This window comes from Lissotriton helveticus, chromosome 10 (assembly GCF_964261635.1).
Source record: "Lissotriton helveticus chromosome 10, aLisHel1.1, whole genome shotgun sequence".
Lineage (NCBI taxonomy): Eukaryota > Metazoa > Chordata > Amphibia > Caudata > Salamandridae > Lissotriton > Lissotriton helveticus.
In genome coordinates this window covers 90,196,208-90,212,902 of record NC_136071.1, presented here as the reverse complement: position 1 = coordinate 90,212,902, position 16,695 = coordinate 90,196,208, and the positions used below count along the sequence as shown (strand labels likewise).

The 16,695-nt window shown below is 47.4% G+C and overlaps 1 protein-coding gene across 6 annotated transcripts in view; it reads right to left on the bottom strand.

Moving 5' to 3' along the window:
• The window catches only part of ARHGAP17 (Rho GTPase activating protein 17), a 337,930-nt gene that overhangs the window by 63,812 nt on the left and 257,423 nt on the right, over positions 1-16,695 (bottom strand). For all 6 annotated transcript variants that reach the window (XM_078664824.1, XM_078664823.1, XM_078664827.1 and 3 more), the window contains exon 15: positions 4,936-5,027. In XM_078664824.1, coding sequence (XP_078520950.1) covers positions 4,936-5,027 — 92 coding nt within the window. The remainder of the gene's footprint in view (positions 1-4,935; positions 5,028-16,695) is intronic.

Here is a 16,695-nt window from a genome sequence, read left to right as displayed (position 1 = left end):
TGAGCACAGGGGATGGGATTACACTTTCTGTTTAAGCAGGCAGAGCTCAAGGCTAGCTGGGAGGAATTCTTATCTCTGTGTGGGGGAGTTAAGCTGATGGGCCTCGTGGGCAACAGAGGTAGGGGGGGATTTATTGCTACAGTTTTATGGCCCCAGCCATTTTGAACAAAGGAGTTCGTTTTTAAAAAGAGAGCAGGCGGGTGGGAGAAGTAAATACCTTAAGTTTCTGTGTGCCTGTTAGTTTTGCCTGTAGAGTTAAACAGGAGCAATGCTTTAGACCATGATGTTGATGATCCCTTCCGGTTCGTAGATGTGTAACTTCACTCACTCCTATAAAAAAGTTTTTTGTTTGTTGAGCTGTGCTCTCGCGGGTCCGCTGCTCGAGAATGTGATACCCCTGTGTTTGCTAGCAACCAGCGTCCCAGGCCCCTCTCAGCCCTCCAGACCGTTAGGATTCCTCTGCTGCGGAGCGGGCGGGAGAGGGGGGGGGGGGGGGTTGCGTTGTCGTGTCCCGGTGCTGCTGTCTGTGTCCTCTGTTGCCTTCAGGAAGGGGTCCCTGCTTCAGGTCGTAAGTGGGGGAGGGGTCCGGTGTCCTTTTCGTTGTGCAGAGCGGGACTCGTATAATACGCTCTGCGTATAATGTCACTGCAGCCCCGAGTGCCAGACTCGTCAATGCAGTAGCGGGCAGCTGGGGGGCAGTAGGCGGCAGCGAGGGGCTGCGAGGTGAAGGCCAGGACAGCAGCGCCGATGTCCACTGTACTTTTCGTTGTGCAGAGCGGGACAACCGCTCTGCATATAATGTCACCACACTCCGGTGCAAGGGAGGGGGAGGGGGTGAGCTTCCGAACCGGTAGTCGCCTTCAGAAGCGGGTTTACCGCGCCGCGAGACACCTGCTGCAGATACTCCTCGCGAGGTCATTAGAGGCTAGGTTCTGCGCCCCGATGGTTTGCGTTCCACTGCGGCACTGTGAAAGGCGAGAGGTTGGCGGTGGGCAGCCGGTGGGGCCAGGACGAGGATGGCGTTGTCATCCAGCATCCGGCAGCCGGTGGGGCTAGGGTGAAGTTGTCGGCTTCAGGGGCAGGTGCCCTTCAGGTATCCACAGTCGGGTGGGGGGGGGGGGTTCCGTGCCTTTAAAGGCACGGAAAATCCTTTAGAGTCCAGATTTCTTTTTTTTTTTGTCTGCCGGCCCCAAATGATATAGTAGATGAAATTCAAGGGGTTTGAGACTAAGGTTGTCTACTTCAGCACTTATTTGCTACAGCTTCCATGTGGAAGTTAAACTTCTTGATCCCTTGAAACATCTAGCACGTCAAATTAACAGGCTTCTGCATAAATATGCACAAGCATGTTCTTGGGGCCAAGGAATATGGTCCAAGGTGTGCCTGAGGCCCGTACTAATGTCAGCGGGAGCTGGCGGGCAGGAAAACCAAAACATCTACATCAGTGGCGTCATGGGGTGCATTATAAGAGTTTTTTTTCCATACTTCCTATCTTTAAATCAGGACATTTAAGAGATACACACCTGACCTGACAATGAGTGTATAAATTGTGATTACTGCGTTGCATAATATCAGAACTGAAATTTGTTTACCCCCTTCTTCGAGTTAGACTTGGCAGTGCGCTATCACTGCGCTCAGTCGAGAGAATTAAATAGTATTGCAACACCAATGCTAAACAACAACATCCACCACAGATGCTACCCAAGAACAACCTGCTGCACCAGGTCCAAATAAAAAGCCTCACAGCATTCTTCTGCCTTTTTAGTGCCACATCTGCAAGCACTCGATGTGCTTAGAAAGAATATGCCATCTTACCATGCATGCAATTACAGCGCAGGCGTTCGAACGGCTGTGTTGTAACAACACATGCCATTACTCCGCAAATCGGAACAACGACTTTCTCTAATTTCCAGTCTGTGAAACAGTAGGGAAGGTGTTGGATTTTAAATCTAACACCTTCTGACCCCTCCGCAAGTCGTTGTTCCGACTTGTGGAGTAATGGTATGCGTTGTTACAACGTGGTCGTTGTAACCACAATGTTGTAAATGCATGCTGTGTTGCGGATTAGTGGTAAACTATGTTTATGCCATCTTACCACACATGCAATTACAACGCTTGCAAAGGAAATGGGCTTAAGTTAATGAATGCCATAAAAAAAACCTTGACAATGCCTCCATTTACTGAAGTGGACAGGCACCACTCAACTAAATCCAGATCCAGAAACAACCTGGAGGTAGGTTTTACACATTTTTCTATGAGACGTGACATCTGATACTAGCTTTACCACATTGCTAGAAGATGCTGGTAGTAAATCCTGTATTTAAAATCTGGCAAGTACAATACAATACAGTTATTTTCCTGGGAAGGAAAGTGCTTGAGCCTCGCCATTGGAGCTGCTCTCACCAGAGTCGTTGCATAGTGAGCAAGCTAGAAACTGGGCAAACAAAAATGTGAGTTTCAATCTCGGCCCCCATGTGACCCAGATCTGTACTCCTGGGCAAGTCCTTTATGAATGCATTCCTCTGCTTTGGTATTCTTTTCTTTTTTTTGTTTCAGATTTTAAATACTTAAAATTAGGTTTGTTACTGGTACTAAGTGGGTGGTAATAAAACAATAATGCAACAAAATGCCCATTAATATTACCCCAAGCGGAATAGCTTCAATCCCCATGGCTATTCAATAAAATGTTAGACCTCTGTCCCTTACCTGCTATCATGTTTGATACAGTTTGTAAACAGGAAATGAACAGTAAGGACATTTTGCAAGAACATTGCCTGTGCACGGTTTTCATTCATACATGATTATAATTAGGCAAAGGTTCAAGACTTAATATGAGCTAATTGAAAGGTAGTGACGATGTGGACCAGCACTCATAGATAATCGAAGCTCCATAACACAACGAGGCTGGCAAATGGCTCACTCGCTGACAAATGGGGAGAAGAACCCTGCGTGCCAGAGTCTGCCTTCCATCCTCCACAAGTACCACTGAGTACTAAAAAAAAGCTAATAGTAATAACTGTTATTTACAGCACATTGAAACGGTATCAAGTGCTATAAATAAAGCATTATTAGTCTAATATTCACTCTCTGTTCTTACATATTGATTGCAACAAAGCTATCTAAAATGATCAAACTTCTAAAACATCCCTTGGTGGGTGCCACCAGAGTTTTGAAGTAAACAAAGTTGCATTTTCTATTTATTTTTAACAGACAGCACATCTGGTTAAACTGAGGATTTCTCACATGTTCACGGGCTAGGCATTCGCTCAATAAGATTAATTTAAAGGTTTAAAGGCAAACACGCGCCTTTAGACTTGTAGGTTTCGTACAACTCCCCTGCTAGTTCAGGACTGAGTCGCTGGAAGTGACCACATTCATCATTATTAGGTTCTGATGTTCATAAATAAATGCTGGCACCTCTGTGCTCTTGTTCACACTGAGGTACATTCTGGCAGGGCACTTTGAGGTTTTAGAGCCTCCCTTTATTTTGTTCCCAACTTTCGGATTGTCGGTGTCCCCCAAGAAACTGAAAAATGCCACTGTTTAACAAGGGGAGGCAATAAATGGTGTGGAGGACCACAAAGGGATTGCGGGCAGGTACACAGATAGTATCTCTGGGCTACTGCAAGCTTCTGATTACATTACTAACCCCCCCCCCACCCCCCCTCCCTCTCCCAGTGCCTTGAGACCCTCACAGGTCTGTAGCGTGCTCTACAAATGTTTGATTGATTGTAGCTTCTGGTTTTATAACCTGGTAGAGGTCATATCCCAAGTAACAGAATCTAGAACAAGTGCCATCTTGCGTTAACAGCAGATGGTAGACATCAAATTCAGTAATGATGGACTTTGACACTGGTATTAATTTATGTAGAATAAATAATCTATATACCTCCTGGTAACCGAATACTGTACATTAGTCCTTTCAATGCTACAGAGTGCCAAACATCGCTTTATCCAATCAATACCTAAACATTCGTGATGCTGCATTTGCTACCCACAATTGTCCGTTTTTAGAGTATTTCATACAGCTGTTTTTGATGCTCTGCATCTGCGGACTCTTACGGTGACAGAAAACCAAGTACTAAGACTGCAAGATCCACAATCTGCCACAGCACGTCAAGTAGGTAAACATAGTACAGTGACCCCCATCCCCCGGCTTCAATGTTAATGACGAGCACTAAAAGAAGAAGCCAAGCAAGAGGACTTTGTTTCCCATTGTCAAACAGCACAGGAAAAGACATTACTGCACAATGCACTCCTCCCCACTCCCAGGACCTACTTACCTGCAGCTGCAACACAGACGTGCTGCAGACACACTGGTTGCGCACTAAAGGTAAGCCCGCCTGCTCCTGGACCGTGCACTCCTTAGGGTGCTTGACCTCAGACGCCATTCCCCCAACTGCTGCATCTCACACCACAGTAGAGTTTTTCACCTTCACCCTCTGCCGGTTTTCTAGAAGCCACAAACCCACACCTCCCAGGCAAATTACAGCAATGCCCTCAACACCCTCTCCCAACACACGCCTCACAAGAACCAACGCCTACATCCCCACCCTTCAACACATGTCAAAGCAAACCTGCATGTCAATACCCACTTGTATGCATGCTTCTCAACACACGAGCACTCAGCAAACACAAACCAAAATATGGGACTTGCTGATTAGAGATGCACCGGACGTAGGAATAGTAATTTATACTATTCCTAAGTCCAACGCGCCGCCTAGCACCGCAAGAAGCTGAATACCTGGCTCTTGGTATAAGCCCCCTGAGGACTACAAATCTACACACCTGCACAAGCACCTCAATACCCTCTAGGGTGAAAAGTGTGCTATACAAATCAATATAACGTAACACTACACCACACCACACTGAACCTCCTTTTGATGCCTGCTTCCACTTTTCTGTTCATTAGTACATATTAGCATCCATGCTTACCTCCGGGGAAGAACCAGTCTGCATGCTGGATGATTGGCTCTATGATTGTCACCACATGCACAGAGGTAGCTGCTGCCATTTCTGCCAGAGTCCTGCAAAGAGTAAACTGCACATGAACACTCTGTGAACATGAGTCGGTACTAGCATGAAGCAAGCAATCCAATTAAGCCAGGAGCTCTCACTGGAGCTTTTATTTAGCTCTCAAATAAATAGCCTGCCAGTCCCAAGGAACAGAGGGTATTTAGACAGTCAGTTTCATCTGTCAGTACATTTAGTTCGACAAATATGTTCTGTTAAACTAATACATACACAAAATTAATTAGTTAAAACATTATGAAATCAAACAATGCTCTTTCCCAGAGATTAATAAAAACACCTCTAGAATGTGCATGTGTACATAATGCTTACTGTAGCTAGCTACGAGAAAACAGTTTTTTTTAAAGAGTTTTAAAGAATAACTGTTTTAAGATCATCCTGTGCACAGGAAACCCCCATTGTACTGTCCCCAATGTGTCAGAGCAGGAAGACCTACAATTGTGAACACACATACAATTCCCATCATTAGTTTTAATCCTCAACAATATACCTCAAAATGAAAACAAGGGGTTAATACGCAACATTTTTAAATTTCTGGACTTCCCAGACCAGGCAAACCCATTTACATGAAGGAATAGTTCTTCATTTCCTAAACAGTTTAGAGTGAAAAAGATTGAATACTAATACTTCATCTGAAGGCATTCCAAATCTCCAACAGATTGGAAAATACTACTTTTCCAATCTGTTAGAGATTTGGAATGCCTTAAGATGACCACGCAGTACGTTACAACACGGTTGTTACAATGCAGTTGTTACAACGACTGTGTTGTTACCACGCATGGCTTTACATCGCAAGTCGTTTCTACGACTTGTGCTAGGTGGCGCGTTGGACTTAGGAATAGTATAAATTACTATTCCTACTCCAGTTAGCGCAACAGCAGGGAAGGTGTTGGATTTAAAAACCCAACACATTCCCTGGTGTTGCACGCCACCTAGCGCAAATCGTAGAAACGACATGCGATGTAAATCCTCGCGTGGTTACATCGCGGTCGTTGTAACGACCGCGTTGTTACCTACCTGCATGGTAATAGCAGCGTTGTAAACGCTGTTTCCCAATAAATTTATCGGATGGATCCCTGCCTAACTATATGAAGTTAAATTTAACTCCCATCTGAATCGCCTGGACAACACACTGGAGGGGAGATTTAAAATTATTTTCAAGCTATGTCTCTTAACAGAGTTCCAAGAGATTCTTGTATCATAAATTAATAGTTCTGTTCAATACAAAAGCCACAAAGAGGGGTGCCATTGAAAGGCCACCATATTCATAGTTGAGTCTAACTAAAGCACCTGAAGTAATGGTTTTAACACCCAGGTGTTTTTGATATTTAACCCAGCATAAATTGCTAGAGAAGGTTAAGCAAAGGCAGTTATGAAAATCAGCACTCTATAAATGTTATAGCAAGCCGATATTAAAGCTTCACTTATTTTCTCCCAATAACCAAAACTGTAGTTTATCTACATTTATTGTTAGGTGACTGCACACTAATCACGCAACAATCATGGATGTCTCCCAGTTTTCTTTACCGCCTAATCGAGGTGTAATCCATTTTCACAAGCTTGTCTGCTCAGAGGACAAGATACACAACCCCCCTCTCAGTCCCCATTTGGATAGAGAATGAATCAGATCTGCCGAATTTTGTGGATGGTCTTCAAAAGATAAACCAAATGAGGCTAAGCAAGAAGACACAGTTGATGCTGGCCACTCCTGATTCGATTACTACATGAAAGTGAGCCGCCAGCTGGATTTAGCTCCACCTGTGTCAAATTCAATTTTTAAAGGGATCAAAGAATTTCTAGTAGGCCTGGAGGCATGTTCCAAGCTACCTGTTTCCTACACAAGTATTCTCTAGAAAAGAAATTGAAAGCTGTGTAGGAGTCAATGAAGCAACAGCATTAATTCCTACTGATTTCAAACTACTTCAGAGCATTGGACCACAAGGTAAAGCTGTGATCAGCAGTGGAAGGACATTCAGAAATATTGCCTTCTTCAATAGGTATTAACCCGTGGTACAAAATCCAGATTTCCAGATGCTGTAGAACGTTTTGAATAAACTTTAGCAATAATGTCAGCCACACTAACCATCCTATAGTTTTCAGGGAGGCCGGTATCAACTTTTCTAAATATTGGCTTTACTGTTGCAACCTTTCACAAAGCATGACATTTTCAAGTTTCAGTTACCCAGTGGAAAAAAACCCAGTTGGTTGGCCTACCAGTTCACATTAGACTTGAGACACATTTTAATCACTCAAAGTGGAAGAACAAAAAAAAAAAAAAGGTTTTAAGCCATCTTGAAACTTACGATTCATTGAAGCTTGACTCACACATTTCAGCTGTAGAAACAAACTGTTCAATAGCCAAAAGGGAGGAATCTCAGAGGTGTATGACCCCAGGTAGGTGGCGTTTGGCATTCGGAGGCATTGACAAATGTGCTATTAACCCCCCTCACCCATAATAAGTTCAAAAGGAAAACATCTCTATTTTAAAGAAAATCGCAATCCATCAGCAGCCATTGTAGGTGAAGCTTCCATTTTGTGCTGAAACTTGCAAGTTTAGGACAACTGAGGGCTGGCAGAGAGCAAGCCATCAGGCACAGGCAGGGCTCATAGAAAAGGTCCACCAAAGAACCCCTGCTGGTGGGTGGATGCTGAGCCATTAAAATGGAAGTTATGTAAGGCATTAGAAAAAATACATTCACTGTAAAAAAAAAAAAAAGCAGTCAAAAAGTGAGTTATGGTTATGGATCAAACGCCTAAACCCACTAAAAATCGCTAGTGATGGTTATAAATGCGTGCCAGAACTCGCGTTGCATGTCATATTAATATCTTCACAGCTATTTGTGTGTGCCTCAGCCACTTTGAAATTGTTGTTCTGAGCATGACGTTTGGCGAGAGTTATGGTTGGTGGAGTATGTTGATAAATTATAACCGGCACATTTCAGTGGTTTTATGCATTTGGGACAAAACCAAAACTCACTTTTTATCCGTTTTTTCAGTACAATACATGTATTGATCAATGAAAAAAACTGTTAGAAAGTGTGTATATGAATACAGAAATTGAAATCGTTGTAATATTTGATTTGACTTTAAATCAATTTTTTTTTAATTTTCAAATCTTTATTTCGATCATAAAAAGATCATAAAAGATATACACAGAATACAATAATCATTAAAATGCCGGTAGAAAACCCAATAAGATTAGTAAATAATGTACTGATACAATACAAGTCTTAAATGAATGCGCCCAAATGCAAGGGAGGAAGAAACGGTATTCACGATGTTGTGGTGCCCTTGATTGTTCGAGTGCGTGCCAACCACATTGCAGTCAGGAATTTTGCCATAGCAAACACTGTTGGCGGAGATAAATCCGACTTTAACCCCTTCCATGCTCATGACGGAACGGTTCCGTCATGAGCGTCGGTTGAGCTGTGCTCATGACAGAACAGTTCCGTCATGGTTCCATAAGCCCAATGGAACGTTCAGCACAGCGCAGGAATCTGCGCTGCGCTGAAGCGGTTAATACTCTGTAAGCCGGAGCATATGTTCTGAAGCCCAAGTTTTTTAGATGAGGGACCAACCAATGTCTCCTAATTCTAGTATAGGCTCCACAGAACAGAACCACATGTAAGTCATTCTCCAATTTATAGGCACATGCCGGACACGCCCCTGTTTCCGATCCACCTACCCAAGCCTTTGTAAATTACCTTAGAGGGAGAGACCCATACCTCCATTGCAGGAAGAGCTTCCTTGTGAGCACCGGAGTCATGCCATCCAGGACACATTCATGGCTATACGAGTCTTTGATTTTAATGAAGAGATCTGTTAAGGACCCCTCCCGAGTGGTATCCAGTGTTTTTTGAAGCATGTAATTATAATACAGACTAGAGAGTGTTTTTCTGGGCATCCTCGTACACGCGTTTTCGGGATCCGACCATAGGTCAGGCACTCCAAGAGTCTCGCACATTCTCCTTATATACTTTAGCCAAGGGATTTTGGTGGCATTAGGTAGCTTGAGAAATTCCTGCAGCTCCGATCTATAGATGATGAGATCCTGGCTGCTCCAAAGGCGGCGCCAGTAGATCAGAGGTTTGAGGCCCGGTTCTTCCGTAATAGGTCTCAAACCCAGGTCTAGTCTCAATGGGAGAAGTGGAGTACTTGGGGGGGGAGCCACCAATTGTCTAATGAATTTGTTTTCTATGCTTTGAATGGTGTGTGTCAAAGTGTGGCCCCACAGCTCAGCTCCGTAGGTAATTCCCCCCCGAGCCTGGGCTTTATAAATGTGAATGGCAGGTGCCAACGGGCGGAGTGGGGATTTACTAGCAATTCTCGTAATACCTCCCGCCCTCTGTGATAGTTTCATAGTAGCTTTTGTTATGTGGGTCGACCATGTTAATTTTTGATTTAGAGTTATCCCAAGGTATTCTATTGTGTGCACCCTTTCCAAACAAGCTGAGCCCAGACGGGGGTTTGGGGGATTGCTGGCCTTTGGATTGAGAATCATGACTTTAGTCTTTGCAGAATTGATTTCAAGCCCCCTTTCTGTGCAAAAACCTAGAAATCCATCCAGCACCCGCTGTAGCCCCATTGGTGATTTGGACAGCAGCAGGGTGTCATCCGCAAACATGATTGCGGGCACCCTGCTGCCGTTCAATTTTGGTGCATCGATGTTACCAATCCTCCTCAGGTGTTCTATCACCCCGTTCACGAAGAGGCAAAACAGGGTCGGGGCTAGCACACAACCCTGCCTCACCCCTCTACGAATGGGGAACCTATCAGTCAGCTTACCACCTTTCCCGCACCTGACTCGTGCATAATTATCTTTGTGGAGTCTGATTAGGATTTCAAGGATGTCTCCCGGGACGCCCAACTCAGCCATTACCTCCCACAGTTTTGCCCTCGGCACCAGATCGAAAGCGGAACGTAGGTCCACAAACACCGCATACAAAGTGCCGCCCTCGATCAGTGCTGTCTTCCAGTAGATGATATTTAGTCGAAATAATTGATCGACTGTGGAAACGAATAGTTTTCTTACCTGTCGGTGTAGTTTTGCAGCTTGAAGATCTTTCTGGATTCACTATGCTGTGCATTATTCCGCGGTCTTGTGGTTGGGTCCGGATTCGTAGTCTTTTCTTTGTTTTTTGTTTTTTTTGTAGCCCAGGTGGGCGGCGGCGTCACACCCCCTTGGGTGTATTTCCGGTGACGTCGGCATGCTTCCTGCGGAAGCTCCCACTCTTGGGCGCCATCTTCGGGTTCTTTTTTTCCGTGTTTCTTTCGTTTCCGAAGTAATGGCAATGTTCTATTTAGTTGATATTTTACCGCTTTGTACTTTTAAAAATCCTTTCTTTTTTGTTAACCACCTCTTCTCTCTCCAGCCTCATCTTTCTGGCGGAGGTGGGTGGGTTCGCTAGTGAATCCAGAAAGATCTTCAAGCTGCAAAACTACACCGACAGGTAAGAAAACTATTCGTTTTGCAGCGTGAATCTTTCTGGATTCACTATGCTGTGCATAGATTTTGTAGTGGTTTCTCATCTCTGTGGCGGCTGGGTGGAAGATGAGCGTTGGGTGTTGAATATGTGCTGTAGCACCTTCTGTCCAACTTGAGCTTCCTTGTTCATTTGTATATCCACACAGTAGTGCTTCGTGAACGTGTGCACCGAAGCCCATGTTGCCGCCAGGCATATGTCCTCTATGGGTGTGTTAGCCAGGAAGGCTATTGTAGTGCCCTTCTTCCTAGTGGAGTGGGCACGTGTCCCCTCTGCCAGCTCTTGTCCTGCACGCTTGTGGCAGAGTTGAATTGTCTGTGCGATCCATCGTGCAATGGTCTTTTTGGTTACTGCTTTCCCCATAAAGCTGTTTGCGAATGACACAAAGAACTGTTTTGTTTTCCTGTGTCCCTTTGTCCTTTCAATGTAGTGCATGACTGCCCTTCTGGTGTCCAGGGCGTGCAGAGCTCGCTCTGCGCTAGTTGTTGGTTTTTGGAAAAAACTCGGTATCTGTATAGACTGGTTCATGTGAAATTTGGATACCACCTTCGGCATGAAGTGTGGGTCAGTCCTCCTCACAACTCTATCATTGTGTATTTGTAAGTAGGGTTCTTGTAGCGTCAGCGCTTGAAGCTCGCTTACTCTGCGTAAGGACGTTATTGCAACCAGGAAGGCTGTTTTCATAGTTAGCATCTTTAGGGAGGCCTTGTGAAGTGGTTCAAAGGGCTCTTTCATGAGTTCCGTTAGGAATGTGTTCAAGTTCCATGCAGGTGGCGGCACCCGCTTGGGTGGTGCGATCCTTTTCGTTCCTTCTAGGAATCTCTTCACCACCTGTGATGTGAAGAAACTCCTGCACGTTTCTCCCCTTGTGTAGGCGACTATCCCTGCCAAGTGAACTCTTAACGAGGATGAGCTAAGGTTCTTCTCCAGCAAGTGCGTCAGGTACCTTAGCACTGTGGAGTCCCTCTTCATTTTATTGTGAAGTCTTTCTTGTCTGCACCATATTGTGAATCTTTTCCATTTCGCAACGTAGCACTTCCGAGTGCTGGGCCTTCGTGCCTCCCGAAGGACCCTCAGGGTGCTTTCTGGCAGTCTCAAATGTGCGAACTCTATGTCCTCAGGAGCCACGCTACTAGGCTCATGCTCTCTGGATGTAGTACCTCCCCGTTCTGCATGGAGAGTAGGTCTTTCCTCCTGCTGAATCGGTGGGGTGCACCCTGTGTCATCTCCATGATCTGAGAGTACCATGTCTGCCTCGCCCACTGTGGTGCGACCAGTATCAGTGTCATGTTGCTCGCTCTGCACTTGCTCAGCACTCTGTGCATCAGTGATATCGGGGGAAAGGCGTAAGCTAATGTCCTTGACCAATCTATCCATAGGGCATTCCCTAGTGACCCCTCCTCGGGGTGCCTGGATGCGAAGTTTTGGCATTTTGCATTCTGGCGTGTGGCAAACAGGTCCACCGATGGTGTCCCCCAACTGTCGAACAGGTACCTTGTCTCCTGAGCATTGAGATCCCACTCGTGGGATGCCTATGTCTGCCTGCTGAGCCAATCGGCTTGTATGTTGTCCTTCCCTGGTAGGTGTATGGCTAGCAGGTCTATCTTGAGAGGGATGGCCCATCTCCATATCTCCTGCGCCAGCGTTGAAAGCGGGGCTGACTGTGTGCCCCCCTGCTTGTTGATGTAGAACATCGCAGTGGTGTTGTCTGTTTGTATCAACACCTTGTGTTTGTACAGTCTTGTTTGAAAGGCTTTCAGTGCAAGGAAGATTGTCTTCAGTTCTAGGTAATTGATGTGCTTTCCCGCATCTGTTGGCGTCCACAGTCCCCTCACCTTGAGCTCCTCCATGTGAGCGCCCCATCCCTTCAGGGATGCGTCTGTGGTGATGGTCACTGTTGGCGTTGGGGGCGTTAGAGGCTTTCCCCTTGTTATGTTCTCCATGGTCCACCATGCCATCTCCTTCTGCACTGCGTGCGTTACAACCACTAGATCCTCCCAACCGCCTGTAGCTTGTGACCATTGCTCCTGTAGCCATTCTTGAATGGGTCTCATGTGGAGTCGTACATTTGGTACCAGGTGGATGCATGATGCCATCATGCCCATGATCTTGGTCGCTGTCCGAGCTTGTCCCTTCCGGTAGAGGAGAGTTTCCTTCACCAGCGCCCTCGCCCTCTTCTCGCTGGGGAACACCTTGCCCTGTAAGGTGTTGATCTGTGCTCCCAGGAAGATCTTGACTTGTTCCGGCTCCATTGATGATTTCTTCCAATGGATGGAGAACCCCAGGCTTATGAGCGTGCTCGTCACTGTATGTGCGTGCTGCTTGCATTTCTGGTATGAGTTTGCTTTCACCAGCCAGTCGTCCAGGTAAGGGTATACGTGTATTCCTTGCCTTCGTAGGTGCGCTGCTACTGCTGCGAGGCACTTTGTGAAAACTCTTGGTGCTGATTTTAGTCCGAAGGCCAGTGTCGTGAACTGGTAGTGGCTTTCTCCAATGGTGAACCTGAGCATGTGTTTGTGCTTTCTGTTCATTGGGATGTGCAGGTAGGCGTCCTTGAGGACTATCGTGACCATGAAGTCCCCGGTCTGCAATTGTGGGAGCACCTCTTGCAGGGAGGTCATTTTGAATTTTTGCGTTCTTATGAATTTGTTCAGGAACCGTAAGTCCAGAATGGGCCTCATTGTCTCGTCTACCTTTGGTACCAGGAAGTACGTTGAGTATATTCCTGTGTTTCTTTCCTTGAAGGGTACCCGTTCTATGGCCTGCTTCCGCAGGAGTTCCTTTGCCTCCTCCTGAAGACACTGCAGCTGCTTGCTTGCTAGTGTTTTTCTTTTTGATTTTCTGCTTGTTGGGCTCCCCTCCAACTCTATGCAGTATCCGAATTGGATAAGTTGAGGATGCATTTGTCTGATGTGATTTCTCTCCACTCTCGGAGGTAAAATCTTAATCTTCCTCCCACTGGTGTCATGTGGTCGTAGGCGTCTAGTTTGTCTTGACCCCTCTGTACGTGCTGCCCCCTGGGATCTTTTTTGTGGGCGGGCACACTGAGTTTTTTGAAGTCACTTAGAGGCGGGCTGCTGTCCCCCTCTTCTGTTCTGTCCACGTCCATTTCCTCTCCCACGAAAGGACTGGCCTCTTTGTTGGTACTGCCAGGACTGCTTCTGCTGCCCCTGTTGAGCCTGCGAGTCTGCCTGGTGCGCTTGTTGGAAAGCCTGGTGTGATGTACCTGGCTGGCTTCCACCTCTCCCGCCGGGCCTCCGTGACGGGGTGCCCCTTTTGCTGCCTCTGAACTGCAATGCTCCCATGGATCTTGCTGTTTCGTTATCTTTCTTTAGTTGACTGAGCTTTTCATCAACTGTTGTTCCGAAAAGCGTGTCGCCGTTGAACGGTGTGTTCAGGAGGCTGTGTTGCACCTCCGGTTTGAAACCTGAGATCCTGAGCCAGGCGTGTCTCCTTTCCGTGACACCCATCATCATGAGCCTGCTGGCGGTGTCTGCCCCATCTAGGGCCGTGTTAATGCAAGAATTTGCCGCGTTCTTCCCTTCTTCAACCAGTTTTTCGGCCTTCTGCCTGGCATCCTGAGGCAGGTCCTTCACCAACTGCCCCAGCTCCTCCATGATCTGGTACATGTGCCTGTTTATCAGGGCGTTGGAATTAGCCATGCGCCAGTGGGTCACGGCATTCCGTTCGATCCTTCTGCCCACCAGATCCATCCTCTTGCTCTCCTTATCCGGTGGTGGACCCGAGGTAGTGGGTACGTTAGCCCTCTTCCTTGCTGTGGCCGTGATAATGGAGTCTGCGGAGACCGTGCCCTGAATGTAGGCTGGGTCCTTTGAGGAATGTTTGTACTTTTTCTCTGTTCTGGGAGTTACTGCCTTGCATGTTGCGGGTTCCCTGAATGCTTCCTTCCCCTGGGCCAAGACGCTGTCGAGCATTGGAAGGTACTGGCTCCTTGTTTGTGTTGAGAGCAATGTCTCTAGAAGGAAGTCTGCTTTCTGCTTCTCTTCGTCGAGTTTGAGCTTGAATGCTGCTGCGGCAGATTTTATCACCGAGTTGTAGGCCCCGATGTCATCCGGCGGCGAGGGCCTCGAGGGGTATGTGTCGACCGCCTCCTCCGGGCTGTCGGTGTCGACATTTATGTAATCTACCTCCTGTAGGTCAGAGGGTGCCGACTCTGCGTCCGTCCTGCTGTCCTCTTCCTCCCCATAGTTGTAACTATCGTAGGGATTCTCGTACCCTTCTTGGTCGTCGACCACCTCGACGTCCTGGTCTTGTTCCTCGTCGATCTCGTCTTCCTCCTCGACTACCTCCACCACCGGTGGCTTGGTCTTGTGAGGGATCGTGAAGGCTTTCATCTTAGCATCGAAATCTTTCTTCCGCTGCATGATGTTCTCCATTTCGGCCTCGAGGCGCCTTCTCTTCTTCTCCATCTCGGCCGCGTGTTCCGCGTCGGATGGATCAGCCGTTCTTTTCGGCGCTTGGTTCGGTGCCGAGCTTTTCGGTGTCGAAGTTTTCGACGTCGACGTCGAACCGGGTTTTGGCTCTCTGGTCGTCGTCGTTAGTTTAGGGTCTTTCTCCCTCGGCGTCGATCGATCCTTTTCGGGGACGATTACCGACGTTTTCTGCTGATCAGCAGCTCTCGGCGCCGGGGACTCCTTCTAGGAGGATCCGCTGGGCCTGTGAGTAGTCGCGGACGCCGCCTTCTTTGGCGTCGGCGCTTTCGGGGCCTTGCCTCGATTTTTCGAGACTCAGAGTCTCTCGGGTTCTTGGGGGCTGAAGAGTCTCCTACCTTATCAGAAGTCTTCGTGTAATCGGTCTCTACGACCGTGTAGCTGTTGTCTTCGGCGGCAGCGTTGTCTTCTTCCTCGGAGGACATCCCCAGTTCGTAGAGGGACGGAGTCGGGGCCTTCCCTTGCAGGGTGGCGTGCGCTACCCTCTGTCTCTCCCTCACACGAAGGGTCTTCGGTGCGAAGGCGGAGCAGGCGTTGCAGTGTCCGCTTTCGTGGTCCACCGGTAGGCAAAGGTTGCAAACCGGGTGCTGGTCCTTCTGCGCGTACTTGTGGTGGCAGTTACGGCAGAACTTGAACGGCGTGTTGTCCATCATCGAGCGTCCAGGGGCTCCCTGGTCGCGTGTTCGTCGACGGTCGTCGAGGATCTCGATGAAAAACACCTTCTCCTTGCTGATTGTTCGTCGATGAAGTCCCTTGGAGTCTTCAGATGATTTCTCCTTGTGTTTTCTGTCTTTTCCTTTCTTCTTTCTCCAAAAATGTCTGGAGCCCAAACGGGAACGATCCAGACCCGACCGCGGAAAAAAAGAATCTGGAGATGGCGCCCAAGAGTGGGAGCTTCCGCAGGAAGCATGCCGACGTCACCGGAAATACACCCCAGGGGGTGTGACGCCGACGCCCACCTGGGCTACACAAAAAAAAAAAAAATAAAAATAAAAATAAAAGACTACGAATCCGGACCCAACCACAAGACCGCGGAATAATGCACAGCATACTGAATCCAGAAAGATTCACGCTGCAAAACTCCTCTTCTAAATCCTGCTCGGAGTGGGCTCAGGGTATCTGTCTCGTTCAACCAGGTCTGTAGCCTATTGAGTATTAGCCTGCCAAATAACTTCTGTGATACATTCATTAGACTTATTGGGCGATAGTTGGCTGGAAGCAGGGGAGGTCCCTTTTTGAATATCGGGACCACCTCCGCCCCCAGCCAAGTATCAGGTAATTCCATCCCCTCAAGGACTGCATTGAATAACAAAAGGTAAGGGGCCCAGATACCTGGTTCCTGTTTAAATAAATCTCCTGGGACCCCGTCCAGCCCCGGGGCCTTACCGGAGGATAACCCTGCAATCGCCGCCCTTACCTCTTTTTCAGTTAAGGGCTCCGGGACCTGGTTACTTTGTGGGATCTAGAGTGGGGATTCCAAGGATTCGGCCTCCGGAGCGTATAGGGACTGGTAGTGGTTTTGCCATACGCTCGGGGCAATGTTTGGTTCAATTGCTGACAGAAGGTTTTCGGAAGCGTGGTTGACCACACGCCAAAATTTGCGGGAATCCCTAGTTGCTAATGACTCAGAGAGCTTCTCCCAGTATTGGAGATCCCATTCCACCTTGGCATTTGCCACGAGTGTCTTGTACGCCCGCCTTCTGGCACGAATCTCCTCCCCAGTTCCCCCG